Raw genomic sequence first — 26,052 nt, 5'->3', positions numbered from 1 at the left:
GATGAGGATAGGGCAGTGGATGCTGTCTACATGGCAGACTGGTACAGAAGGTGAAGTCGCATGGGATCAAAGGTGAGCTGGCAAGATGAAAATAGAACTGACTTGGTCATAGAAGACAGAGGATAGTAGCGAAAGGGTGCGTTTTCAAATGGAAGGCTGTGACTAGTGGTATTCCTCAGGGATCAGTGCTGGGACCTTTGCTGTTTGTCATATATTTCAATGATCTGAAGGCAAATGTATCTGATTTGATTAGTAAGTTTGCGAAAGACACAAATATTGGCGGAATTTCAGATACCAATGAGGATCGTTGGAGGATACACAGGATATACATCGATTGGAGAGTTGGGCAGAGAGATGGCAGATGGAGTTTAATCCAGACAAATGTGAGGTAATGCATTTTAGAAGGTGTAATACAGATGGGAAATATTCAGTAAAGGGCAGAACCCTTAAGAGTATTGATAGGCAAAGGGATCTGGGTGTACAGGTACACAGGTTGCTGAAAGTGGCAATGTAGCTGGAGAAGGTAGTCAGGAAGGCATGTGGCATGCTTGCCTTCATCGGCCAGGGTATTGAGTTTAAAAATTGGTAAGTCATGTTGCAGCTTTATAGAACCTTAGGCAGCACTGGGTATATAGTGTTCAAATCCGGTTGCCACACTATCAGAAGGATATGGAGGCTTTGAGGAGGGTACAAAAAATATTTATCAGGATGTTGCCCAGTATAGAAAGCACTAGCTACAAGGAGAGGTTGGAGAAGCTTGGTTTGTTCTCACTGGAATGACGGAGGTTGAGGGGCAACCTGTTAGAAGTCTACAAGATTATGAGGGGCATGGACAGAGTGGACAGTCGAAAGCTTTTTCACAGGGTGGAAGAATCAATTATTAGGAGGCATAGGTTTAAGGTGTGAGGGTCAAGATTTAAAGGAAATGTATGAGGCAAGTTTTTTTACACAGAGGGTAGTGGGTGCCTGGAACTGCATGCTAGCTTCTTGTGATTCATGCACAAGAACCCTCTGTACTTCACAACCTGCAGTTTCTCTCTATTTAGATAATAATCTACCTTTTGATTCCTGCTACTAAAGCACATAACCTCACACTTTCCCACATTAAACTCCATTTGCCAGCATGTTTTTGCCCAGTTATCCATTTTATCTAAATTCCATTGCAGAATCCCAATATTCTCATCACAACATGCCATTCCATCTATTTTCATATTATCGACAAATTGAGAGGTCGGACATTTACCTTAGCTGTCCACTTCCTATCCTATATATCCTACATATCCTATACATCCTATCCTATGACACTTATTTATTGACTCCTATTTGTTGACTACAGCTCAGCCTTCAACACCATTATTCCCAAGAAACTCATCTCAAAACTGGCCTGGGCCTCAGCACATCCCTCTGCGACTGGGTCCTGAACTTCCTAACTCACAGATCACAATCAGTAAGGGTAGGCGACAACACCTCCTCCATAATGATGACACCAAAACTGGCCTGGGCCTCAGCACATCCCTCTGCGACTGGGTCCTGAACTTCCTAACTCACAGATCACAATCAGTAAGGGTAGGCGACAACACCTCCTCCATAATGATGACACCAAAGTTGGAGGTGTGGTAGATTGTGAGGAAGGGTGTCATAGTCTGCAGGGAGACTTAGATAGGTTGCAGAGCTGGGCCGAGAGGTGGCGGATGGAATTTAATGCGGAGAAGTGTGAGGTAATTCACTTTGGTAGGAGCAACAGATGTGTCGAGTATAGGGCTAACGGGAGGACTTTGAATAGTGTGGATGAACAGAGGGATCTAGGTGTGTGTGTACATAGATCCCTGAAAGTTGGGAATCAAGTAGATAAGGTTGTCAAGAAGGCGTACGGTGTCTTGGCGTTTATTGGTAGGGGGATTGAATTTAGGAGTCGCAGTGTAATGTTGCAACTGTACACTACTCTAGTGCGGCCGCACTTGGAGTACTGTGTGCAGTTCTGGTCCCCGCATTACAAGAAGGATGTGGAGGCGTTGGAGAGGGTGCAGAGGAGGTTTACTAGGATGTTGCCTGGTATGGTGGGGAGGTCCTATGAGGAGAGACTGAGGGATCTAGGGTTGTTTTCGTTGGGAAGAAGGCGGCTAAGAGGGGATCTTATTGAAACATATAAGATGATTAGGGGTTTAGATAGGGTGGATAGTGATAGCCTTTTTCCTCGGATGGAGAAAGCTAGCACGAGGGGGCATGACTTTAAATTAAGGGGGGGTAGCTACAGGACGGATGTCAGGGGTAGGTTCTTTACCCAGCGGGTGGTGAGGGATTGGAATGCCCTGCCTGCTGCAGTTGTAGATGCGTCTAGTTTGGGGGCGTTTAAGAGATCTCTGGATAGGTTTATGGACGAAAAGGGATTGGTATAGGCTAGTGGGTCATTGTTTTTGTAACTGGTCGGCGCAACATCGTGGGCCGAAGGGCCTGTTCTGCGCTGTAATGTTCTATGTTCTATGTTCTATGTTCTATAATCATCCTCAACACCGGTGCCTCACAAGGCCGTGTTCTCAGTCCCCTCAGTATACACACCTACGGCCAAATTCCCCACCAATTCGATTTTTAAGTTTGCTGATGACACCACCATAGTGGGTCGGATGTCAAACAATGGTGTGACAGAGTACAGGAATGAGATAGAGAATCTGGTGAACAGGTGCGGCAACAATAATCTCTCCCTCAAAACAAAGGAGATTGTCATCGACTTCAGGAAACATAAAGGAGAACATACCCCTGCCTACATCCATGGGGATGAACATAGAACATAGACCTACAGCACAAACAGGCCCTTCGGTCCACAAGTTGCACCGATCATATCCATACCTACCAGGCCTATCTATAACCTTGAATCCCATTAAATCCCATGTACTCATCCAGAAGTCTCTTAAAAGACCCCAGCGAGTTTGCCTCTACCACCACCAATGGCAGCCAATTCCACTCACTCACCACCCTCTGAGTGAAAAGCTTACCCCTGACATCTCCACTGTACCTGCTCCCCAGCACCTTAAACCTGTGTCCTCTCATAGCGACCATTTCAGCCCTGGGAAATAGCCTCCAAGAATCCACTCTATCTATACCTCTCAACATCTTATAAACCTCCATCAGGTCGCCTCTCAACCTGCGTGTCTCCAGGGAGAAAAGACCGAGCTCCCTCAACCTATCCTCATAAGGCATGCCATCCAATCCAGGCAACATCCTTGTAAATCTCCTCTGCACCCTCTCAATAGCTTCCACATCCTTCTTGTAGTGAGGCGACCAGAACTGTGCACAGTACTCCAAGTGAGGTCTGATAGGGGTCTTATAAAGTTGCAGCATTATCTCCCAACTCCTAAACTGAAGTAGAAAGGGTTGAGTGCTTCAAGCTTTCAGGTGTCCAGATCACCAACAACCTGTCCTGGTCCCCCCCCATGCTGACACTATAGTTAAGAAAGCCCACCAAGTTAAGAAAGCCCCTACTTTCTCAGAAAACAAGAGAAATTTGGCATGTCAGCTACAACTTCTACAGATGCATCATAGAAAGCATTCTTTCTGGTCGTATCACAAATTGGTATGGCTTCTGCTCTGCTCAAGATTGCAAGGAACTACAAAAGGTCATTGAGCTTAGGGCATGGATTGCTGCTTGGGAATGTGATGTGGTGGCCATTACGGAGACTTAGATGTTTCAGGGACAGGACTGGGTACTTCAGGTGCCGGGATTCAGATGTTTCAGGAAGGACAGGGAGGGAGGCAAAAGAGGTGGCCGAATGGCACTGTTGATCAGGGACAGTGTCACAGCTGTAGAGAAGGTGGATGCCGTGGAGAGACTGTCTACGGAATCTCTGTGGGTAGAAGTTAGGAACAGCAAAGGGTCGATAACTTTGTTGGGTGTTTTCTATAGGCCGCCCAACAGGGACAGGAAGTTGAGGTGCAGATAGGGAAACAGATGTAGTAATAACAGAGTTGTCGTGATGGGAGACTTTAATTTCCCAAACATCAACTGGAATATCCCTAGGGTAAAGGGTTTGGATGGGGAGGAGTTTGTTAGGTGTGTTTAGGCGGGTTTCATAAGAACATAAGAAACAGGAGCAGGGGTAGGCCATCTAGCCCCTCAAGCCTGCCCCGCCATTCAATAAGATCATGGCTGATCTGAAGTGGCTCAGTTCCACTTTCCCACTTTCTCCCCATAACCCTTAATCCCCTTGCCTACCAAAAACCTATCTACCCGTGTCTCAAATATATTTAGCGAAGTAGCCTCCACCACTTCAACGGGCAGAGAATTCCAGAGATTCACCACCCTTTGAGTGAAGAAGTTCCTCCTCAACTCCGTTCTAAACTGCCCCCCCTTTATTTTGAGGCTGTGCCCTCTAGTCCTGCTGTCCTTTCTGAGCGGGAAGAATCTCTCTACCTCTACCCTATCCATCCTCTTCATCATCTTATACGTCTCTATAAGATCCCCCCTCATCCTTCTAAACTCCAACGAGTACAAGCCCAGTCTATTCAGCCTCTCTTCATAGTTCAACCCCCTCAACTCCGGTATCAGCCTAGTGAACCTCCTCTGCACTCCCTCCAAGGCCAAAATATCCTTGCGCAAGTGCGGTGACCAAAACTGCACACAGTACTCCAGCTGTGGCCTCACCAATGCCCTGTACAGTTGCAGCAAGACCTCCCTGCTTTTATATTCTATCCCCCTCGCTATGAAGGCTAGCATCCCACTTGCCTTCCTGATCACCTGCTGCACCTGTAGGCTGGGTTTTTGCGACTCATGCACAAGGACCCCCAGGTCCCTCTGCACCGTAGCATGCTGCAGCTTTTCGCCCTTTAAATAGTAATCTCTCCTGCTATTATTTCTGCCAAAGTGGATAACCTCACACTTGCTAACGTTGTACTCCATTTGCCAGATCCTCGCCCACTCGCTCAGCTATCCAGATCCTTCTGCAGACTTTTCACACCCTCCGCACAATTTGCTGTTCCACTTATCTTTGTGTCGTCAGCAAATTTCGACACCCTTCACTCAGCTCCCTCCTCCAGATCACCAATATAAATGGTAAATAGCTGAGGCCCCAGCACCAATCCCTGGGGCACTCCACTAGTCACCAACCGCCAATCCGAATAGCACCCATTGATACCTACTCCCTGCCTCCTATTAGACAGCCAATCCTCTATCCACGCGAACACCTTACCCCCAACTCCATGCCCCCTAACATTCTGTTGCAACTTTTTGTGCGGCACCTTATCAAACGCCTTCTGAAAAATCGAGAAACACCACATCCACCGGTTCCCCTCCGTCCACCGCACTAGTCACATCCTCATAGAATTCCAATAAATTCGTCAGACACAACTTCCCCTTAACGAATCCGTGCTGCATCTGCTCTATCAAACAATTCTTCTCAAGGTGCTTCGCTATTTCTTCTTTGATGACGGATCCCAGCATTTTTCCTACAACAGATGTTAAACTAACCGGCCTATAATTCCCTGCTTTTTGCCTGCTACCCTTTTTAAACAGCGGCATAACATTAGCTGTTTTCCAATCTTCCGGCACTTCCCCGGAATCCAGCGAGGTTTGGAAAATAATCACCAAGGCATCCACTATCACCTCTGCCATTTCCTTCAGAACCCTGGGATGCATACCATCCGGTCCGGGGGACTTGTCCACCATCAGTCCCGCTAGTCGATCGAGCACTACCTCTCTAGTGAGTGACCGTATTCAGGCCCTCAACTCCTACCACCCTTCTATCTTTAATACCCGGCAAACTATTTGCGTCCTCCTCCGTGAAGACCGAGGCAAAAAACTTACTTAAGGCCTCAGCCATTTCCTCATCTCCCACCACTAACTCCCCCCTCTCATCCTCTAAGGGTCCAACATTCACCCTAGCCAGCCTCCTCCTCTTTATATATTTATAAAAACTTTTACTATCCTTTTTTATATTTAGGGCTAGTTTAGCTTCATAGTCTATCCTTCCTTTCTTTATCATCTTCTTCGTCAATCTTTGTTGATTTTTAAACCTCTCCCAATCCTCTACCCGCCCACTACTTTTAGCCACTCTAAACGCATCAGCTTTTAATTTAATACTGTCCTTTGTTAACCACGGCTGATTATCCCTTCTCCTACTATCCTTCCTTACCATCGGAATAAATTTCTGCTGAGCACCAAGAAAGATCTCTTTAAAGATCCTCCACTGTTCCTCAGCAGTCCTACCGACCAATCTGCACCCCCAATCTACATTTGCCAATTCCTCTCTCATCCTATCGTACTCCCCTCTGTTCCAACAAAGGACACAGGTCCGGGACCCTACTTTCTCATCCTCCATCTGCATCAAAAACTCAACCATACAAAGATCGCTCTTCCCAAAAGGATCCCTCACAACAAGGTCCCTAATTCTACCTGCCTCATTACATAACACCAGATCTAAGATAGCTCGCTCCCTCGACGGCTCCACCACATACTGTTCAAGGAAACTATCCTGGCAGCATTCCAAGAGCTCTTCCTCAAGCCCACCGCGTCCAACATGGGTCAACCAATCAATATGTAGATTGAAATCCCCCATAATTATCGCCGTTCCATTTCTGCACGCATCATTTCTTTGTGTGTTTATAGCCCGCCCCACCTCCTAGTCATTATTTGGGGGCCTATAGACCACGCCCACCAGCGTCTTCCTCCCCTTGCTGTTCCTTATCTCCACCCACAACAATTCCACATTCCTTATCTCCTGACACTGTGTTTCCTGACACAGTACATGGATAAGCCTACGAGAGGAGAGGCTGTGCTTGACCTGGTGCTGGCTAATGAACCAGGACAGGTGACGGATCTCTCGGTGGGATAGCATCACGGGGATGGCAATCATAATTCTGTCTCCTTCACGATAGCATTGGAAAGAGGTAGGATCAGGCAGGATAGGAAGGTATTTATCTGGAGTAAGGGGAAATGTGAAGACACCAGGCAGAAAATTGGACGAGAAACCGGGAAGGTGGTGTTCTTGGGGAAAAGTACTGAAGGAAGGTGGCGGGTTTTCAAGGAATGTTTATCTGGAGCTCTGCACAACAACGTTCCGATGGGACAGGGAGGTTTTGGTAGGTCGCGGGAACCGTGGTGCACAAAGGTTGTGAAGAACCTAGTCAGGAAGAAAAGAAAGGCGTACAAATGGTTCAGAGAGCTAGGGGATGTTAAGCATCTAGAGGACTAGACGGTTTGTAGAAAGGAGCTTAAAAAGGAAATTAGGAGAGCCAGAAGGGGTCATGAGAAGGCCTTGGCGGGTAAGACTAAGGGGGATCCCAAGGCATTCTACAAAAATGTGAAGAATAAAAGGATGAGAAATGAAGGGATTGGACCTATAAAAGGTGAAGGGAGAAACATCTGTGTGGACCCAGAAGAAATGGCAGAGGTGCTTAATGAGTACTTTGCCTCGGTATTCACGGTGGAAAATGATCTTGGAGGTTGTACTGCAGGTTTGTGGCGGACTGAGAAGATTGAGTATGTGGACATTAAGAAAGATGTGTTGGAACTTTTAAATTCTGTCAAGATAGATAAGTCGCCGGGACAAGATGGGATGTACCCTAGGTTACTGTGGAAGGTGAGGGAAGAGATTGCAGAGCCCTGGCGATGATCTTTGCATCGTCAATGGAGATGGGAGAGGTTCCGGAGGATTGGAGGATTGCGGATGTGGTTCCTGTTTTCAAGAAAAGGAACAGGGATAGCCCGGGAAATTACCAACCGGTGAGTCTGACCTCAGTGGTTGGTAAGTTGATGGAGAGGACACTGGGGGATAGGATTTATGAACATTTAGAGAAGTTTAGTATGATCAGAAATAGCACGGCTTTGTCAAGGGCGGGTCGTGACTTACGAGCCTAGTTGAGCTCTTTGAAAATGTGACTGAACACATTGACGAAGGAAGAGCAGTGGATGTGGTTTACATGGACTTCAGCAAGGCGTTTGATAAGGTCCCCCATGCAAGACTTCTTGAGAAGGTGACAGGGTATGGGATCCAAGGGGCTTTGGCCTTGTGGATCCAGAACTGGCTTGCCTGCAGAAGGAAGAGAGTGGTTGTGGATGGGTCTTTTTCTGCATGGAGTTCGGTCACCAGTGGAGTGCCCCAGGGATCTGTTCTACGACCCTTGCTGTTTGTCATTTTCATAAATGACCTGGATGAAGAAGTGGAGGGATGGGTTAGTAAGTTCGCCGACGATACAAAGGTTGGTGGTGTTGTGGATAGTCTGGAGGGATGTCAGAAGTTGCATCGAGTCATAGATAGGATGCAAGACTGGGCGGAGAAGTGGCAGATGGACTTCAACGCGGATAAATGTGTAGTGGTCCATTTTGGTAGGTCCAATGGGATGAAGGAGTACAATATCAAGGGTAGGAGTCTTAGCTGGGTTGAAGAGCAGAAGGATCTTGGGGTCCGGGTCCAGAGGACTCTTAAATCGGCCTCACAGGTGGAGGATGTGGTCAAGAAGGCGTATGGTGTACTGGCCTTCATTAATCAAGGGATTGAGTTTAGGAGTTGGGAGGTATAAGACCCTTGTCAGACCCCACTTGGAGTACAGTGCGCAGTTCTGGTCGCCTCACTACAGGAAGGATGTGGAAGCTATTGAGAGGGTGCAGAGGAGATTTACAAGGATGTTGCCTGGATTGGGAGGCATGCCTTATGAAGATAGGTTGAGGGAGCTAGGTCTCTTCTCCCTGGAGGGAAAAAGGTTGAGAGGTGACCTGATAGACGTTTATGAAATGTTGAGATGTATAGATCGGGTGGATTCTCGGAGGCTATTTCCCAGGGCTGAAATGGTCGCTACGAGAGGACACAGGTTTAAGGTGCTGGGGAGCAGGTACAGTGGAGATGTCAGGGGTAAGTTTTCATTCAGAGGGTGGTGACTGGATGGAATCGGCTGCCATCGGTGGTGGTAGAGGCGAACTCGCTGGGGTCTTTTAAAAGACTTCTGGATGAGTGCATGGAATTTAATGGGATTGAGAGTTATAGATAGTTATATGGCCCGGTAGGTATGGATGTGATCGGTGCAACTTGTGGGCTGAAGGGCCTGTTTGTGCTGTCGTGTTCTACGTTCTATGAATGTAGCCCAATCCATCACGCAAACCAGCTTCCCATCCATTGACTCTGTCTACGCTTCCCACTGCCTCAGAAAGGAGCCAGCATAATTAAGGACTCCAAGCAGCCTCTCTGCCATCTTCTTCTGTCGGGAAAAAGATACAAAAGTCTGAGATCACATACCAACCGACTCAAGAACAACTTCTTCCTGCTGCTGTCAGACTTTTGAATGGACCTACCTTGCATTAAGTTGCTCTTCCTCTACACCCTAGCTATGACTGTAACACTACATTCTGCACTGTTTCCTTCTCAATGAACGGTATGCTTTGTCTGTATAGCGTGCAAGAAACAATTCTTTTCACTGTATGTTAAAACATGTGACAATAATAAATCAAATCAAATATATCCATAGAAATTCTTACTGTTGCGTGCAAGTTTCCTAACAAAAATTCATTTTCTCCCTTCCTATGAGTTTTTTAATCTTTTGCTGTTGAATCCTAAAATCTTCCCAATTCTCTGGTCTATCATTGCCCTATGCCACTTTATATGTCCTGCTTTTCAATTTAACATTGTCCTTATTCCTTTGTTAACGATGGATTTTGTCTCTTTCTTGTGGGATCCCTTTTTTATTGGGATAAACTCCTGCTGACTATTTTGGACCAGCTGTTTGAACATCTGCCACTGCTCATCTACTGATTTGTATCTTAGCTTGTTTACACAGTTCACCTTAATGAACTTTAGGGAAGAAAATCTGCCAACCTTACTGCGTGGATCTGGATCTGTAGATCCAGGTTGACTCTTAAAAGCCCTTTAAAATGGGCAGGCCATTTAGTTTGAGGGCATTTAGAGATGGGCATTAAATGTGGCCCAGCCAGTGACACCCAAATCCTATGAATGAAAAAAAGAATCACCATCAAACCGTTGGATCATCAGGGGTTGGCAGCGGGTGGCATGGGGCATCAAGCCATGCATCCTTTTTATGTAAATAGCTGTCACATTTTAGCAAGTGTTCACTAGCACACTGAAATGGGTGAGTGAATGAGTCAATGGGTAGTTGGGTTAGGAAAATGGGTTATGTGGTTAGATTGGGAGCTGAGTAGGATGAAAAGTGGATAGGATGGCAAGTGAATGGATTGGCAGCAGGGTAGGGAGGCAGTTGGGTAGTGTGGTGGCCATTCCAGAAAGAAAATCCTGTCAATTGTGTCCAATTCTATGCATCATACTTGTGAAGGGAAAAGAGTGGTGGAGAGAAAATGGGGAAACTATAGATCAGAGAGCCTAACATAGGTATTGCGGAAGTTGCTTGAGTCTATTATCAAAGATTTCACAACTCGACATTTGGAAGGCAGTGTATAATAAAACAAAGTCAGCATTGACTTATAAGAGGGAAATCATGCTTGATGAATCGATTGGAATTTTTTGAGGATGTACCTAGTACGGTTGACTAAGGAGAACCACTGGATATTTTTTAGGTAGACTTTCAGAATTCTTTCAAAAGTCTCACATAACAGACTACTACGTAAAGTTAAAGCACATGGGATTGCAGATAATTTCTTGAGAAGGATAGAAAGCTGGTTTTCACAAAGAACTGTTGCATCTGGCCCATGACTGGCCAAAATCACCGCACCTGTATATCCTAATACAAGGATATGGTGCTCAACTCATCAATCGACAGTTCCGACGCGCCACAGCAAAAAACTGCACAACTTCCTCAGAAGAACAACATGGGACTTCGTCATCCAGTACTTCCTCTGAGCAGAGAAGCTACGACATCTTGTCCAGAGCCTTCAACATGTCATTGATGAAGACGAACATCTCATCAAGGCCATCCCCACATCTTGCCTTCAAACAACCGCACAACCTCAAACAGACCATTGTCCGCAGCAAACTACCCAGTCTTCAGGACAACAGTGATCACGACATAACACAACCCTGCCACAGCAACCTCTGCAAGACATGCCGGATCATCGACACGGATGCCCTTACCTTACGTGAGAACACCATCCACCAGGTACACGGCACATACTCTTGCAACTCGGCCAACGTTGTCTACCTGATACGCTGCAGGAAAGGATGTCCCGAGTCATGGTACATTGGAGAGACCGTGCAGACACTACGACAGCAGATGAATGAACACCACTCAACAATTACTAGGCAAGAGTGCTCTCTTCCTGTTGGGGAACACTTCAGCGGTCACGGGCATTCGGCCTCTGATCTTCAGATAAGCATTCTCCAAGGCGGCCTTCACGACACATGACAGCGCAGTCGCTGAGCAAAGACTGATAGAAAGTTTCGCACACATGAGGACGGTCTCAACCAGGATCTTCGGTTCATGTCACACTATCTGTAACCCCCATGACTTGCCTGGGCTTGCAACATCTCACTTACTGTTTTGTCTGGAGACAATATACATCTCTTTAACCTGTGCTTACCGCTCTCTCCACTCACACTTTGAGACTTGATTACCAGTAAAGACTCGCATGCCAACCATTATTTTGTAAATAGAGTTTGTGTCTTTATATGCCCTGTCTGTGAAAAGGACTCCCACTCACCTGACGAAGGAGCAGCAAGTGCTCAGAAAGCTAGTGGAATTTGCTACCAAATAAACCTGTTGGACTTTAACCTGGTGTTGTGAAACTTCTTACTGCGTCTTCCCTAATACGCCAGACCTGTATATAAGCTGCAAGAATGGGCACACAGCCAGTCACACCATGAAGATATCTTTGAGGGAACCAACCCCAAGATTCGCCAAGGCTGATCAGGACCGCCTACTTAATACTGTGGCACCAATGGATCTTCCCCAAACAGGGCCCTTGCCCAAGGGGTGCAGCCGCCAAGGCACTGTGGGAGGAGGTGGCAGATACACTGAATGCCAGGAGCCTGACACCATGGTCTGGCCAGCAGTGCAGGAAGAAACTGTAAGACCTTCTTCGGGCAGCAAGGGTGAGTGAGCATCTCATTTGAAAACTCACACATGGTTGGCATGGATCTGAAGCCATGCTTTGACACCAGAAGGGCATGCAACAAGGACCCTTCCTCCAGGAACAGAATCTAACCCCTTCTCCTCACCCCTCAACGAGCACGCCTTTTACCCAAAACTGCCAGGACAACGTCCAAGACACAGGCACACATTGCACACTATGCACTTCAATATATTAATGCTTGCTATCCACCTTATGTTCCCACAGGAGAAAAGCATGCGTAACTACCACAAGGGGGCTCAGATTGATGGTGGTGTGCCTGACCTGCAGCAGCTGACTGGCTTTCAGCAGCATGTCACAGTGCTGGCATGGGGTGATGGGCCATCCCAAATGGTGATGGACAGCCAGGTCGGCGTCCACCATGCAAGTGAGCATCAGTGTAGCCCTCAAACCTGGGTCCTCCTCGAAGTAAGTGTGATGCTGCATACAATGATTTACCTCCCTCCCCTTAATTCCTCTTCTTTATTGCAGCTCTGGATCCAAAGGAACCTGGTCCTTTGGGTGTTGGCGCCCCCCTCCTGATGCCATTCAGCAAACTCCCCACAACCCCCTGGGTGACACCTCAGAGGGGGACTCTGAAGAATTCTTCGAGGGCAGCACCACTGAAGCGGCACCAGTATCTAGCACACAACCCACCAACACAGAGACTATCAACACGGTAGGAACTTTAGTGCTGAGGCTTCTGAGTCGCTTACTGATGAGCACATCACAGACACTGATGCACATCAAGTGGAGGTGGGCATAGTGGAGGGCCCAAACACACAGAGGTCTGCTGGTGACCAAGAGTCAGCTTTCCCCAAACCAGATGCCAGACCTCGGGGTTCGTTCATCCCAAAGCTGGTGGAGATACATCAGGAAACCCAGGGAGTTATGGAAGGGCTGTCAGCAACCATGCTGCGACTGTTTAGGGGAGTCAAACAGGGTGCTGTCATAGGAGGTGGTGCTGACACAGTATGTGAACCAGGCCAACACTGCAAGGATGGTAACTGCAGTAGAAAGTCTGGCCCAGGGATCTGTCCTCTCGGGTGACAGGGTCCAGGCCATCCTGGAAACACAGCAGGCCACGGGTGAGGCTGTTGCCGGCACCCAGGAGGCACATCATTTCTTGGCCATTTGGTGGGTATGTGGGAGACACTGCTGGCCATGACTGGGGCTCTCGCTGGCATTCTGAAACAGGCTGTGGCCTAGAATTTGCTGCTGGGGGAGGTAGTGGAAGCATATACAATAGTGACTTTTAAGGGCATCTTGACAATTACATAAATAGAATGGGAATGGAGAGATATGGTCCCTGGAAGGGTAGGGGTTTTAGTTCAGTTGGACAGCATGGTCAGTGACAGCTTGGAGGGCCAAAGAGCCTGTTCTTGTGCTGTAATTTTCTCTGTTCTATTTCTTTGTGGCTGTGAGCCTTGACAATTTAACAGCACAGCCTCAGAGAGCTAATGCTGAGGGGCTTCCAGAGCCTGCCTCTCTCACAGAGGCAGGGAGAGTCTCCCAAGCTTGGCCCAGTCATCAGAGGGCCAGGGCTGAAGGATCACAGACCATGGGGCAGGCGCATCTAGACTTCAAGGACTGGCACAGCCAGGTGACACTGGAGTTTCTGGTGTTGAGTCCAGCTACCCAGGGCCTCTTGGCACCCCAAAGGAGGAGGAGGGGCTCGAGCCTATGAGGGGCCTTTCAGCCAGGAGATCCCATATGTCTCGAAACCTTCTGATTACTCCCTTCCTTACAGCAGAGCATCTCAGGGCCAGCTAGATGAACAGAGCGGCACAGAAACAGTGTCATCTGCAAGTCAGCTGGGGCCTTCCAGATCCCAGCTATCCAGGGAATCTTTACCAAGGGGATCACAGACAATGGGGTGTGCATCACAGCTGGACACCTCCACCTCCAATGTGCATCATGGGGTAGCACCTAGGAGAAGCAGTAGGCCACACAAAGTTAGAAAGTTGTAGGTTCACAGAGGACACAGTAAAGGTCACCAGTAGTCAGGGTTTATTTGTCACTAATGCTAAGAGCACAGTAAACTTTTATTTGCACCTCACAGCTGTGACTTATGTGTCTCTGATTCCCCCATCCCCTTTGACAGAGCTGAGTGGTCCCCATTGGCATGCACAGAGGTGCTGTCGTTTGTGCCTTGTGAGACTCAGCCACATGTTACAGAGTGCCTGCCCTACCTTCTGCAACATCCACCAGACCTTGGTGCAAGTGCCCATCCCTTCCCCACTGATTGCCCTCCAAACATGTACCCTTATTGCTACATGGGCCGGGGTGGCACCATGCATTTGGAGAACAGGTAGGAATCAGACTTGAATGACACCAGGGGCAGGATCCCACTGTGCACAATAGCAAGTTGTCATCATCCAGCTTTCAACCAAGGCTCACAACCATTGCCAACCCAGGCTCATTAATAGGTTTGGATGTTTCTTGGGGACAGGGTGGTGGGATGAGAGAGGCTGGGGAAGATGAGGTAATTTGAGGGCCCAGTTCCGTTTGATGGGGGAATGGCAGCTGCACCAGCGGGCTGCAATTAAGGCATCCCTCGCTGCCCTTCCCTACTAGACATCTAACATCACCGCATGCCTTCTTTCCTCTGGCTTCTCATACGGCAGGGTACCGCTCTTCCTCCTCCTCCTCCTCCTCCTGTTGTTCCAGCTGATCTCCCTGCTGCTGGGCGATGTTGTGTGGAGAGCAGCAAACAATGATGATGCATGAAGCACGCACAGGGTCATACTGATGGACCCCACCCACCCAGAGCGGTCCAAGCACCAGAACTGCATTTTAAGCAGGTTGATGCATCACTCTACTGTGGACCAGATGACTGCATGGGCCTCGTTGTAGCGGGTCTCCACCTCAGTCTCAGGCCTCCGCACAGGCATCATCAACCATGACCTTAGCAGGTAACCCATGTCATCCAGTAGCCATTCCTAGACTGGTTTTCAAAGAGGCCAGGGATGTCCGAATAGACTGGTCTTCAAAGAGAACTGCTTGAGTACAAAGCTGTCAAGGACGCTCCGTGGATGGTGTGCACTGACTCGCATGTTCCACATGTGATGATCACACACAATCTGCATATTCAGGGAGTGGAATCCTTGCCTGTTGACAAATGGCTGCGGTGCTCCACATGGGCCAGTAAGGCAATGTGTGTCCCATCCACTGCTCCCTGTACATTCAGCATCCCTGCAATGGCTGCGAAGCCTACAGCCCCAGTCTCCTGCTGTGCACGGCCCACATCAAAGTTTATGTACTATCCTGCGCAGGTATACAGGGTACCTGGGACCTACCACACACATCTGTGCATGGAGGCCGGAAAGATCCCAATGAGGTCACCATTGGGTGCCTGAAATGACTCAGATGCAAAAAAGTTCAGGGCAGCAGTCACCTTAACATCCACAGGGAGCGGGTGGCCGTCCCTCCCCTAAGATGCCAGGTGTGTGAGCACTTCATAGATGTCGCACTGTGCTCTTGGGAGCTGCAGCTGGTGATGGCACATCCTCTCCAAAAGGGCCTCAAATGAATTCAGGGGCTGTACCTCCTTGCCCTCTGCATCCTCTGCCTTCTGTGCACCCTTTCGCGAGACTTCCTGGCCCTCAGTGGCAGCCCCCTGCCCTCCTTCCTGAGGGACTGGTATTGGTTGTTCCTGCAGTGGTCTCCCCATGCCCTCCACCTCCTCAGCTGTCTCATCCTCCTCCTCATCTGCCTCCATAATGGCCAGCTCCAAATCTATCAGTTCAATATCCATCTTCACAGTAGGGTTTGGAAAAAGCAAAGAATGACAGATTATTATCACTGGCTGCATAGACCCAGCATCACCCCAATCCCTCACTTGGGCCAATATCCCTAATTGTGGGTGATGGCAACACCACACAATCCATGGTGCTATGTGTGATCTGATTATTTGCCTGAAATTTCCATCGTGAAAGTCCTGGCACAGATTATGCAAGTCGATGTGCAGCAGTGCACACCTTTGAGCCATTGCCATGTGTACAGCTGCAACATCTGTTACAGACACGTGTTGCTGATCAGTGTCACGGAGCAAGGACAGACTGCAAATCAGCACCATATGGGTGCCCAGTGACAGCAGATTCCATGCAGTCCATGTCTGAATCTCAGCACTCCAGCCTGGAGCAGCAGCTGCTTCATCTGGTTAGGCCTCAGCACAATGGTGCACTCCTTCCTCCCCCCCCCAGAACCCCAGCACTCAGTGCAGTCCCTGACCACATCCCCATGGCAAGACAATATCATTGCACAGTGGCATCAAGGGGAAGGCTGAAGTGGGCTCCATTAGGACCCTTCCCCCACAGAGCTATAGCACTGCCTTCAAGAGGAAAGCTGTGCAGAACTCCTTCAGGACCCTCCCCCCACAGAACTCTAAGAAAATAGAACTCCCCTCGTCACCCCCGCAGATATCACTGATCCATGGGCCAGCACCTGAAGACAGCCGGGAAGAAGCCAAATAAGTATCTCCAGAGCCTGCCTGAAACATCCCCTGCACTCTGCTCGCTTCAGGTCCACTGCACGTACCTCCTCATGCCAGTTCAACGCTGCCACATCAGACTGAGACCTTTATAAACCTACTCTGATTCGCGCCAAAGTGACATTACGCCAAAGAGGTAGGAGACCCTAATGTGGGCAAAGATTGCTGTGTCGATCCCGATAATGGCACGCTAAAGCATGGTAAGTTGTTGCAAATCAGCGGTAGGCCTGTTTTCAGCACAGTCTTTTTTTCTGATTGGGAGATGTGCTCACAGGCATCCCGCAAAATGGCAGATACATGCATCTCCCAATCTGATGCACCAAACAATATTGCCAATGGTTGGGGAGTCCAGAACTAGGGATCATAGTTTGAGGATAAGGGGTAAACCTTTTAGAACTGAGGTGAGGAAATATTTCTTCATCCAGAAGGTGCTGAGTGTGCGGAATTCACTACCACAGAATATTGCTGAGGCCAAAACGTTATCTGATTTCAAGCAAAAATTAGACATAGCTCTTGGGGCTAAAGGGATCAAGGGATATAGGAAAAAGGGGGATCAAGATATTGAATTCAATGATCAGTCATGATCAGAATGAATGCAGAGCAGGTTCAAAGGGCTGAATATCCTACTCCAACTTCTAGTTTCTATGTTTCAATGAACTGCAGTGAAAAGTTTGGATGGGATATGCTAGATATTTACTGGAATAGTTGTGGGCATGAGAATTACATACATAGGTTACAAAAATTGAGGTTATTCTTGTTGGAGTAGAAAAGGCTAAGAGGTTTCACAAAGATATTTAAATTCATGAAGTATCCCATAACTAAGAGATTGAAGGAGACACAAACATAATGTGATTGTCAAAAAACCAAAAGACAACAGAGGAAAAACCTTTTTATAGGACTAGTGGTCACAATTTTGAGTGCACTTTCAGAAAGGAAAAAGTGTTTAATAATTCAATAGCCATCTTTAAAAAGAAATTGACAAATATTTTAAGGAGAAAAATTGCAAGGATACGAGAAAGACTAATGTAGTGACTTTGAAAGAGCTGGTGCAGACTAGAAAGGCAGAATAGAATACTTTCATGTTGTGCTAATCCCTGTTTCTGTGAACGATCATTCAGTTTCTCAACATAACATATTTAAATTAATGTTTGTTTAATGCTATTACTACCTGACCAGTGAATAAGTGGCATGTTTATAGCCAGAAATAAAAATGATTCAGTAATTTTCAATACACTATACCTGGCAAGGCACAGGCTTGAGATGATGTATTTATTGAATGTGCTGCATCTGGACAAACTGATGGTGTTGGACGAACTGGTGATGCTGATGTTGGAAGTGGTGCCACCACATTTGAGACCTGGTGATCTAATTTTAAACAAGAAAAATAGGTTATGCATACAAACACTAAACAAATCTATCACGTGAAATTTTTTATTTCTGCACCCCGTGCTGACCTCTTCCCCCACCACCCTCCATCCCCCATTCTCCACCCCCCAGGCTGCTTTGCAACAGTGGAGGTGGACCACAACTGGCTGGCAGCGGAAGCCTCTGGTCCCACTGCTGTCAGTGGGTTTCTGGTCCTACGGCTGTCAATGAGTTTACCATTTTCCTGTTGTTCACACTCTCTGCCAACAGGGTCAATAGTTTGCTGCCTCTGCTATGGGGATACTTGCTGGGGGGTATGCACAAGATCCTGACTAAATGCCCAAATCTTCCGAGGAGCAGCACAATGATGTAGCGCTACAGTGACTGACAAGCAATCTAGAGACCCAGAGTTTGAACCTCACCATGGAAGATGATGGAATTTGAACTCAACAAGAAAATCTGGAAACCATTAGCCTGATCTACAGATCCAGATGCCCAGCAATGTGGTTGACACTTAAAAGCTCTTTGAAATGAGCAAGCCAATTAATTCAAGAGCAATGAGAGATGGGCGTTAAATGTGGTCCAGCCAGTGACACCCAGATCCTATGAATGAACTTTTAAAAATCACCATTGGACTGCTTTCTTTTAGAGCGAGATCATCAGGAGTCATAGGGGAAGCTGGGGAGGCAAACCACACACCATTTTTATGTAATAGCTGCTATTTAAGAACGTAAGAACATAAGAAATAGGAGCAGGAGTAGGCCATCCAGCCCTTCGAACCTGCCCCGCCATTCAATAAGATCATGGCTGATCTGTCGCTGCTCAGTTCCACTTTCCCGCCCTCTCCCCATAACCCTTAATCCCCTCTCCTATCAAAAACCCATCAACCCGCGTCTTAAAAATATTTAGCGAGGCAGCATCCACCACTTCAACGGGCAGAGAATTCCAGAGATTCACCACCCTTTGAGTGAAGAAGTTCCTCCTCAACTCCGTTCTAAACCGCCCCCCTTTTATCTTGAGGCTGTGCCCCCTAGTCCTACTGTCTTTTTTGAGTGGGAAGAGTCTCTCCACCTCTATCATATCCATCCCATTCATCATCTTATACGTCTCAATGAGATCTCCCCTCGTTCTTCTAAACTCTAACGAGTACAAGCCCAGTTTATTCAGCCTCTCCTCATAGCTCAACCCCCTCAACTCCGGTAGCCTAGTAAACCTCCTCTGCACTCCCTCCAAGGCCAAAATATCTTTGCGCAGGTGCGGCGCCCAAAAATGCACACAGTACTCCAGCTGCGGCCTCACCAATGCCCTATACAGCCGCAGCAAGACCTCCCTACTTTTATATTCAATCCCCCTCGCTATGAAGGCCAGCATCCCATTCACCTTCCTGACCACCTGCTGCACCTGCAAGCTGGGTTTTTGCGACTCATGCACAAGGACCCCGAGGTCCCTCTGCACCGTCGCCTGCTGCAGTTTTTCGCCCCGTAAGTAATAGTCCTTCCTACCATTCTTCCTACCAAAGTGGACCACCTCACACTTGCCAACATTAAATTCCATTTGCCATTTCCTGGCCCATTCGCCCAGCCTATCTAGATCCTTCTGCAGACTCTCCACACCCTCCGCACAATTTGCCGTTCCCCCAATCTTGGTGTCATCAGCAAATTTCGACACTCTACACTCGGTTCCCTCCTCCAGATCATCTATATAAATGGTAAAAAGCTGAGGCCCCAGCACCGACCCCTGGGGCACTCCACTAGTCACCATCCGCCAATCCGAATAGCACCCGTTGACCCCCACTCTCTGCCTCCTATTTGACAACCAATCCTCTATCCACGCTAACACCCTACCCCCAACTCCATGTCCCTCAACCTTCTGCAATAACCTCTTGTGAGGCACTTTGTCAAACGCCTTCTGAAAATCTAGAAAGACCACATCCACCGGCTCTCCTCTATCCACCGCCCTAGACACATCCTCATAGAACTCCAGTAAATTTGTCAGACACGACTTCCCTTTAATGAAACCGTGCTGCGTCTGCTCTATCAAGCAATTCCCTTCAAGATGCCTCGCTATTTCCTCCTAAATGACAGATTCTAACATTTTACCTACCACAGACGTTAAACTAACCGGCCTATAATTCCCCGCCTTTTGCCTGGCACCCTTCTTAAACAATGGCGTAACATTAGCCGTTTTCCAATCATCCGGCACTTCCCCGGAATCCAGCGACGTTTGGAAAATAACCACCAAGGCATCCACTATCACCTCCGCCATTTCTTTCAGAACCCTCGGATGCATTCCATCCGGTCCTGGGGACTTGTCCACAATCAGCCCCTCCAGTCTGTCGAGCACCGCCTCTCTAGTAACAGTAATGTCATTAAGACCCTCCAGTCCTACCACCTTTCCATCGCTAACACCCGGCAAATTATTCACGTCCTCCTCCGTGAAGACAGAAACAAAAAAGTTATTCAATACCTTAGCCATATCCCCATCCCCTACCACTAGGTCCCCTTTCTCATCCTCTAAAGGACCAACATTCACCCTAGCCAGCCTCTTCCTTTTTATATATTTATAAAAACTCTTGCTATCCTTTTTTATATTAAGCGCTAGCCCAGCTTCATAGTTTCGCCTACCCTTCTTTATCAACTTCTTTGTCAATCTTTGTTGATATTTAAACCTCTCCCAATCCTCTTCTTGCCCACTACTCTTAGCTACTCTAAATTCCTCCGCTTTTAGTTTAACAGTTTCCTTCACCTCCTTCGTTATCCACGGCTTATTACCTCTCCTCCTACTATCCTTTTTGACCATCGGAATAAATTTCCGCTGAGCACCAAGAAAGATCTCCTTAAAGATCCTCCACTGCTCCTCAACAGACCCTCCCTCCAATGCGCTCCCCCAGTCCACATTCGCCAATTCTTCTCTCATCCTACCGTACTCCCCTCTATTCAAACAAAGGACGCGTGTCCGGGAACCCACTTTCTCCTCCTCCATCTGCACCAGAAACTCCACCATACAATGATCACTCTCCCCAAGAGGATTCTTCACCACAAGGTCCCTAATTCTACCCGCTTCATTACATAGCACCAGATCCAAGATAGCTCGCTCCCTCGTCGGCTCCAACACACACTGTTCGAGGAAACTATCCCGGCAGCATTCCAAGAACTCTTCCTCGAGCCCCCCGCGTCCAACATGGGTCGACCAATCAATATGCAGATTGAAATCCCCCATAACTACGGCCGTCCCATTCCTGCACGCCGCACTTATTTGCGCGTTAACAGCCCGCCCCACCTCCAGATCATTATTCGGGGGCCTATAGACGACACCCACCAGCGTCTTCCTCCCTTTGCTGTTCCTAATCTCCACCCACAACGATTCCACCCTCTGCTCCTTGGCTCCAATATCATCCCTTGCTACCACCGTGATGCTATCCTTAATCAGCAGAGCTACGCTCCCCCCTTTTCCCTCCTGCCTATCCTTCCTAAACACTTGATAGCCCTGTACATTCAGCTCCCAGTCCCTGTCACCCTGCAGCCACGTCTCTGTAATGGCCACCAGATCGTATCCATTTGTGTCGATCTGCGCCACCAGCTCATCCACTTTATTCCGAATGCTTCGTGCATTCAGATAAAGTGCTTTCATCCCAGCCTTCACCTGGACCCTATTTGCCGCAACGCCACCAACTATACTCACGCCCCCTACTCCCTCTATTATTGGGACATCCTCGGCCTCTTCCCTTACATGTACCCTCTCCTTAACTTTAGACCTCGTAACATCACCTACCCTCGCACCCTCCCCCCCCTAATTAGTTTAAAGCCCTGTCTACAGTCCTCTTTACTCGATTCGCCAGCACTCTGGTCCCAGCACGGTTCAGACCAACCCCATCCCGCCCAAACAGGTCCCACCTACCCCAATACTGGTGCCAATGCCCCATAAATTCAAACCCATTCCTCCCACACCAATCCCTGAGCCACCCATTCACTTCCTTAATCCTGTCAACCCTATGCCCGTCTGCACACGGTTCAGGCAGTAGCCCAGTGATAACCACCTTGTCGGTTCTACTTTTTAATTCCATTCCCAGCTTTTCATACTCCCTCCCCAGATAATCAGTCTGCATTTTGCTTGCGTCGCCGGCACCCACATGTACCACAACAACCGGATTCTCACCCTCCCACTCCAGGTTCCTCTGCAGCCCAGCTGCGACATCCCGTACCCGAGCACCGGGCAGACAACACACCCTTCTGTGCACTTTGTCATTGTGACAAAGGACAGTGTCAATACCCTTCACCCCACTATCCCCAATCACTACTACGTTCCTTTTCCCCTTCTCTTTGCCTATGTCCTGCTGCAGCACTGTACCGTGTGCAGTTTTCTCACCAACCTCACCTGCCTCGTTCTCGTCCAGCCTGGAAGCAAGAACCTCAAACTTGTTATGCAGATTAAGAGGCTGAGGCCTCTGCTCCTCACCCCCCTTCCTCCTCCCAGCAGCCCCCTCTTGTCCCTGACCCTTAGAGTTAGCCAGTCTAGGGGGGTGGATGTCACTTGCACCCCATTGACAATGGCACCCTCTCTCCCCTTGATGAGCCTCAGTGTCTGTAGCTCAGAGGCCAGCTCATTTACCCTGAGCTGGAGCTCCTCCAGCAACCTGCACTTACTGCAGACATGGTCACTGGGATGGACCCTGGGGTCCACCAGTTCCCACATCATACAGAAACCACACATCACATGCCCCTCCATTATTCACTGTAGTAGTTTTGAAAAAAATTTTTTTTTTGTTTTTTTGTTTTTCAAACGAACTCACCTGGCCTTTTTTCCTTCAAGCCCTTTTTGATATTAAGCCCTAGTAGCTCACTCTGTTTCCCCCTCACTCCGCTGCCTGCTCAGACGCTGCCCGCTGTCTACACCAGGCCTCCTTTTAAACCTGGCGCTGATTTAAAGCTGACGTCCCACAACTGCCTGCTAACCACTCCTTCAGAATTCTTAAAGCAGTAAATACAATAAATAAATGCTTTAAACAGTTCTACAAAGAACAAAGTGCTTTAAACTTATTTTAAACTGGTTTTTAACAGGTAAAATCTTAGCTCTCTCTCTGCTCCTTCACTCGTCTGCTCCAGCAAACAATGGAAGGAATTTTTTTTTTTGAAATTTTTTCACAAACATTTGTGAACACACTGAAAAATTAACACATTTACTAACACACTGAAAAGTTATTTACATGAGTGAAGAGTGAGTGAATGAGTCAATGGTTAGGTGCTAAAGAGGGTAGGGTGGATGAAATAAATGGGCAGGATAGATGAGGTAAATGGAAAGGTGGGTAGACCGGGGTTAGGTAGGGTGACAAGTTATTGTGAATGACCATGTAAGTTCCTCAGTATAATTTATTTAACATCTATATATATTCCCATTTTAATAACGCTACTCCTACCTCTTCTCTGACAGACAGACACATTTGAAGCTGGAGCTGCACATGCTCCACAGCTGGGATCACGCATGGGGTAAACTTGAGGCGTTGCATGTCCTGAATGTGCTGCAGCTGGACAAACTTTTGATGCTGGTGATGATGGTGGTGGCATCAGATTTGGATCTTCTACAAAACTCGAAACCCAAAAATCTAATTTTAAACAAGAAATATAAGTTTTGATTTGATTTATTATTGTCACATGTATTAATAGACAGTGAAAAGTATTGTTTCTTGCGAGTAAGTGCATCCTGTGACAATGAACCTCAGGACAAGTCTGAGGTTAAGAAAGAAGAGGGGCCATGCCAACCAGCATAGAAGCCAGTCTACAACAGGCTTTGGTTGATGAGAGGCCCTTATAAAAGTCCCTTATAAAAATGTGATAATTTAATTAGGAACGTAGAACTCATTAGACAAGAACGTAAGAACATAAGAAATAGGAGCAGGAGTAGGCCATCTAGCCCTTCGAGCCTGCCCCGCCATTCAATAAGATCATGGCTGATCTGTCACTGCTCAGTTCCACTTTCCCGCTTTCTCCCCATAACCCTTAATTCCCTCTCTTATCAAAAACCCATCAACCCGCGTCTTAAAAATATTTAGCGAGGCAGCCTCCCACCACTTCAACGGGCAGAGAATTCCAGAGATTCACCACCCTTTGAGTGAAGAAGTTCCTCCTCAACTCCGTTCTAAACCGCCCCCCTTTTATCTTGAGGCTGTGCCCCCAGTCCTACTGTCTTTTCTGAGCGGGAAGAGTCTCTCCACCTCTATCCTGTCCATCCCATTCATCATCTTGTACGTCTCAATGAGATCTCCCCTCATTCTTCTAAACTCTAACGAGTACAAGCCCAGTTTATTCAGCCTCTCCTCATAACTCAACCCCCTCAACTCCGGTATCAGCCTAGTAAACCTCCTCTGCACTCCCTCCAAGGCCAAAACATCTTTGCCTCACTCACCTCAAAGCACCAACGCCAGGGTTGCATACTTCAATAGTAAGGCCATTCATAGAAGCCCACATGAGCACAAGTTTCTATGATAATAATCAGTCAATCCAAGTCCAAACCAGGATATCCATAAACACAAATGAAGCCAGAATAGCATATGGATATAAAGGAGAAGCTCTCCCAATTAGAAGTGCTTTAGATTCTCACCAGTAGCAGGAGGGGCAAAGCCAAATCTCGCCAGTGAAGCTATTGCTGAGCTCTAGGGCCTCCACTGCGCAGGCAAATCCATCTCCCAATGTACTGCCAGCCCCGCTCCCATGGACATCAGGCAACCTGCAAACACTTCCTGTGCTGATCCCCTTCCCTCCCTGCTGATCACCGGCCTTGCAGAGTTCCACCCAAACACCACCACGGACATCTCACCCCCCACTCGCCCAGTTGCCACCCCAGACATCACCCCCCGCAATCACCACCCAGATATCACTCCCCCCCACCTTCCCCCCTAGAATATCGCCCCCTCACCACCCTCCCCCCAGAATATTGACCCCTCAACCCCTCCCGATTTCTGCCCAAGGCAGTACCAGACCCACCAATTGCTGCTCCAGAACTCTCATCCCCCACCCCTGCAGAGTTACATGCATCCCTGATTGCCGCTCCAGACATTGCCACCCCTATTCCACAAATCATTGCCCCCCCCCCGCAACAACCCCAGCTCCCCTCTATTGCTACCCCTGGACATCACCCTCTCACACCTCCTCCCCCAGATTGCTGCCCTGGACATTGCCTCCTTACCCCAGCCCCCAATCGCTGCCGTAGACATCATCTCCTCACCCCTCCAATCGTCACCCCAGACAATCCTCCACACTCCTAACTCCCCGTTCACTGCCCTGGACTTGCCCCACTCCCCCCCAACCACACCCCTGATTATCGCTTGGAAAACTGCTATCCCCCTCGATCACCACCCCCATTGATCAGCACTCCCTGCAGAGTTCTCACCTTACCCCTTCCATGGAGCTCCCCCACCTGCATCCCCCTGCTAAGGCTCTGCTTCTTCTCATGTCCCATCCCCTCGATACTGCAAGAGTGCCCGGCAGGCAGTGCCGGGGAAATCAGTGCTGTTAAGATTGCGAGAGATGAAATACTGGGCGCAATCCTAATTTCAGCCTCACCTTACCGGCTTGCCACTCCGGTCGACCAGCGTGACAAGCCGGTAAGATCACGGCCATTGCGGACATTAGTTTTTCTTGATGCGCGTTTTTCTTTATTTTACTTTAATAAATACACTTTATTAATTGTTTACACAATGACTGAACTGGTTCCTTACTGGATTATACATTGTTCCTCCCATAGCTGCTAGACTGGTACTGCAGCAGATGATGCGGGAAAACATATTTGATCTCATCCTCCTCTACTCGCCTGCAACAGATGCATTTGTCCATGACAGTAATAGGAGAGGCCGCTGCACAATCTTTGTGGAGAAGAAGGCCTGTCTTCACATTGAGGATATCCTCCATCATATTGTGTGGCACTACCACTGTTCTCATTGGGAGAGACTTCAAACAAATCTGGCAGTTCAAAATTGTGCATTTATTAGGCACTGTGGGCAGCAACAGAATTGTATTCAACTACAAACTGTAACCTCATGGCCCAGCATATCATCCATTCTTCCATTACCATCAAGCCAGGGGATCAACCCTAGTTCAAAAAAGGGAGGCATCAAGGAACAAAGAAATGTGCAGCACAGGAACAGGCCCTTCAGTCCTCCAAGTCTGCGCCGATCATGATGCCTGCCTAAACTAAAACCTTGTGCACT

General features: G+C 48.0%; 1 protein-coding gene across 1 annotated transcript in view; it reads right to left on the bottom strand.

Moving 5' to 3' along the window:
* LOC145359951 (uncharacterized) overlaps nucleotides 1-26,052 on the bottom strand; it is a 141,136-nt gene that overhangs the window by 21,968 nt on the left and 93,116 nt on the right. Inside the window, exons 3-4 of the mRNA XM_080214843.1 lie at nucleotides 23,266-23,451; nucleotides 17,727-17,852 (exon numbers count right to left, since the gene is read on the bottom strand). Coding sequence (XP_080070969.1) covers nucleotides 17,727-17,852; nucleotides 23,266-23,451 — 312 coding nt within the window. The remainder of the gene's footprint in view (nucleotides 1-17,726; nucleotides 17,853-23,265; nucleotides 23,452-26,052) is intronic.

Source organism: Carcharhinus amblyrhynchos, chromosome 2 (genome assembly GCF_965287045.1).
Source record: "Carcharhinus amblyrhynchos chromosome 2, sCarAmb.v2.hapA, whole genome shotgun sequence".
NCBI lineage: Eukaryota > Metazoa > Chordata > Chondrichthyes > Carcharhiniformes > Carcharhinidae > Carcharhinus > Carcharhinus amblyrhynchos.
Note: the sequence above shows the minus strand (reverse complement) of the source record. Positions and strands in the feature narration are given on the sequence as shown.